Source organism: Protomyctophum bolini, assembly GCF_963924005.1.
Source record: "Protomyctophum bolini genome assembly, chromosome: 7".
NCBI classification, from domain to species: Eukaryota; Metazoa; Chordata; class Actinopteri; order Myctophiformes; family Myctophidae; genus Protomyctophum; species Protomyctophum bolini.
In genome coordinates, this window is record NC_137868.1 from 20,269,678 (window position 1) to 20,272,177 (window position 2,500).

Below are 2,500 nucleotides of genomic sequence, written 5' to 3' on the forward strand. Positions count from 1 at the left end.
TTGATAGCATTCAAACTGGGTGGGCTGATGACGGCTGGTGTAATGATATACTATATTTTTTTATCGTTTTGTTATGTTAACCAAAGGGCAAAGTTAGACATACGCCTTTAAATAGTCGTAAGTAAACACATACAAAATAGGCAAAGTTGAGCACACAAACAAACACGCACAGGCACAGCACACAACTCAGAGAGTGCACAAATGCTTTTAAAAAATGTGGTTGCATTTGTGCACTCTAAAGACTTACATAATATATGACCACTGAGGATTTGAATGTAGCTCTAATCGTAAGTTCAATAAGGAGGATCTCTGTCCCACACTGTTGGGATGCTTCACAAACATTTCACTTTTATTCAACAGCTTGAAGTGTCTAATCAGCCAATCAGGCAAATGGACTCCGCCCTTTAAATATCACTGCCTCTGACCCATGTCATTCTCTTTTCAGTCAGCATGCAACAGGCAACCCTCCGTCCTGTCTCAAATGTCTAGAGTTGAGAAGGAAGGAAGACTCCATGGGGACGTTCTCCCTATTATAAAGTCTAATTTCTAAAATACTATCTGGGTTGCAACCACTCCTCTTATTGAACTGTGCATGCTGGCGGCTCACCCGTGCAGGCTTGGGCGTTGCAGGGGCGTCCCTCCTCCAGCACGCCCTCACACAGGTACGCCTCCTCCGAAGGTGAGCGGCAGGTGCGCGTTCGCGTCTGGACTCCGCCTCCGCACTCGCTGCTGCACTCCGCCCACTGGCCCCACCCACTCCACCCACCTGTGGCAGGAGACAGATACACACGTTCAGTGGTGGCAGTAGGCTACTAGTGTGGTGAACGTATCAATACTGCAATGTAGAAATACTGTTATAATAATAATAATATATACCCAAAGTCGCTTTACAGAACAGAAGTAAAAACAATTTGATTAGAAAACTAGTTAAAAGGTTAAAAGGATCAAGTATCAAAGAGTCAAAGTATAGACAGGAGTGTATACTTTGATTCAAGCACTGCATGCCTGCATGGCCACGAGTATTGTTGTAAGCAACACTGCAACACATTAAAGACGCAATCCTCCATTCCTTTCAGTGTGCTTTAAGCCAGAATACTAATGAAAACAAAGACATCAAGCACTGAATAATGTAAACAAATGTGTGCAATCCCTCCCCTTCCCCTACCAATGCCATCCCTCCCCTATTAAAACAGAGATGTGAGTCCACATCAGAGGGCTTTTCTTTTCTTTTTTGTAAACTCGCCACGCACGGCTTTTAAAAACAGAGGTGTGATGGATGCCGATGTCATCCATGAAAATCCCTGTCCAGCCATTTGGGCTTTAATGTGCTACCATTACGATGGGAGGTGATATGAATGGGGGGGGGTTATCTCCCCTCCTCGCTCGCTGTGTGTCCTATGTGTGTGCTCATGAAAGTTTAATGGCACAGACAGATGCCTTTCAGGCCCCGTGGGCAACAACAAATATGTATTAATCTGCATGAATAGAACATGAAGCTTGGCCGACATCCACACACACATTTTTAATTACTCCACGAATCAATTTTCTTCATGGTGGGCGGGAAGCAGTCAAAAAGAAGGGAGAGATAGAGGCGGCATACACATATCATCTCTGTCGGGTGTCCAAAACTGTTACTTTTCAGGTTTCAAATTTTGAAATTCCAAAAGTAGCAGATCGGCAAGATCGAAACGCGATGCTACCCGCCACGTTTCAAGCTTGTAGATCGGCTACTTTTGTAGTACGACGTTCATTTAAAAAAATAAGTTAGAATATGGAGATACAAGGTTTCTTCCCAACACACACACACACACGCACACACACACACACACACACACACACACACACACACACGTAATGAGGGTCCGTGATACAGCAATGCAATCTCAGCATATGTCAGAATGATGAGTTTCCTCCATGTCCCGTGGATGGGAGCAGACACATTCCAATGAGGAAGTCTAAATCTGCAAATGATTTCCTTTTGCGTTGGAAATGAAATTAGCAGGCACCAGTGATCACAGTCAATATCCTTGTTGTCAGCTAACTGGTCAACTGTGTCCAGATTGTTTACTCACGGCTGAAGAAATTGGATTTGCCTGTTTCTGCGACCATGATCGCTCCTGTCAACCGATCAAAATCGACCACAATATTCAATTGTAGGAAAAAAGCAATGTCTTGGCTAATATGGTACTTCCACTGAACAACCTGTGGGGATATTGCAAGTGGGCCTCCAAATAACTGGCCAAATACTAACATTTCATTGATAATGACAATAATATAGGAACTTAAAGCAGCTATGTAATTTTCTCTATGTTCGGTATGTCACAATATAAATTATACAATTGGGGTGGTTGTATTTTGTCTCCCTTCATGACTCACCTACTAGACACAGGATTTGACACAAATTTTGACCTGATGGTCAAGATTCAATTCATCCCCTGAGCAAGCAGGCAGGCTCTATTAGCTCAATGGTCAAAATGTGTGCACTTGCGCTGGAAACTGG

The 2,500-nt window shown here is 43.5% G+C and overlaps 1 protein-coding gene across 1 annotated transcript in view; it reads right to left on the reverse strand.

Moving 5' to 3' along the window:
* adgrb1a (adhesion G protein-coupled receptor B1a) overlaps window positions 1–2,500 on the reverse strand; it is a gene marked incomplete at its 5' end in the record, with an annotated part of 84,569 nt that overhangs the window by 54,517 nt on the left and 27,552 nt on the right. The window contains one exon of the mRNA XM_080768229.1: window positions 608–766. Within this exon, the coding sequence (XP_080624355.1) occupies window positions 608–766 (159 nt within the window). The remainder of the gene's footprint in view (window positions 1–607; window positions 767–2,500) is intronic.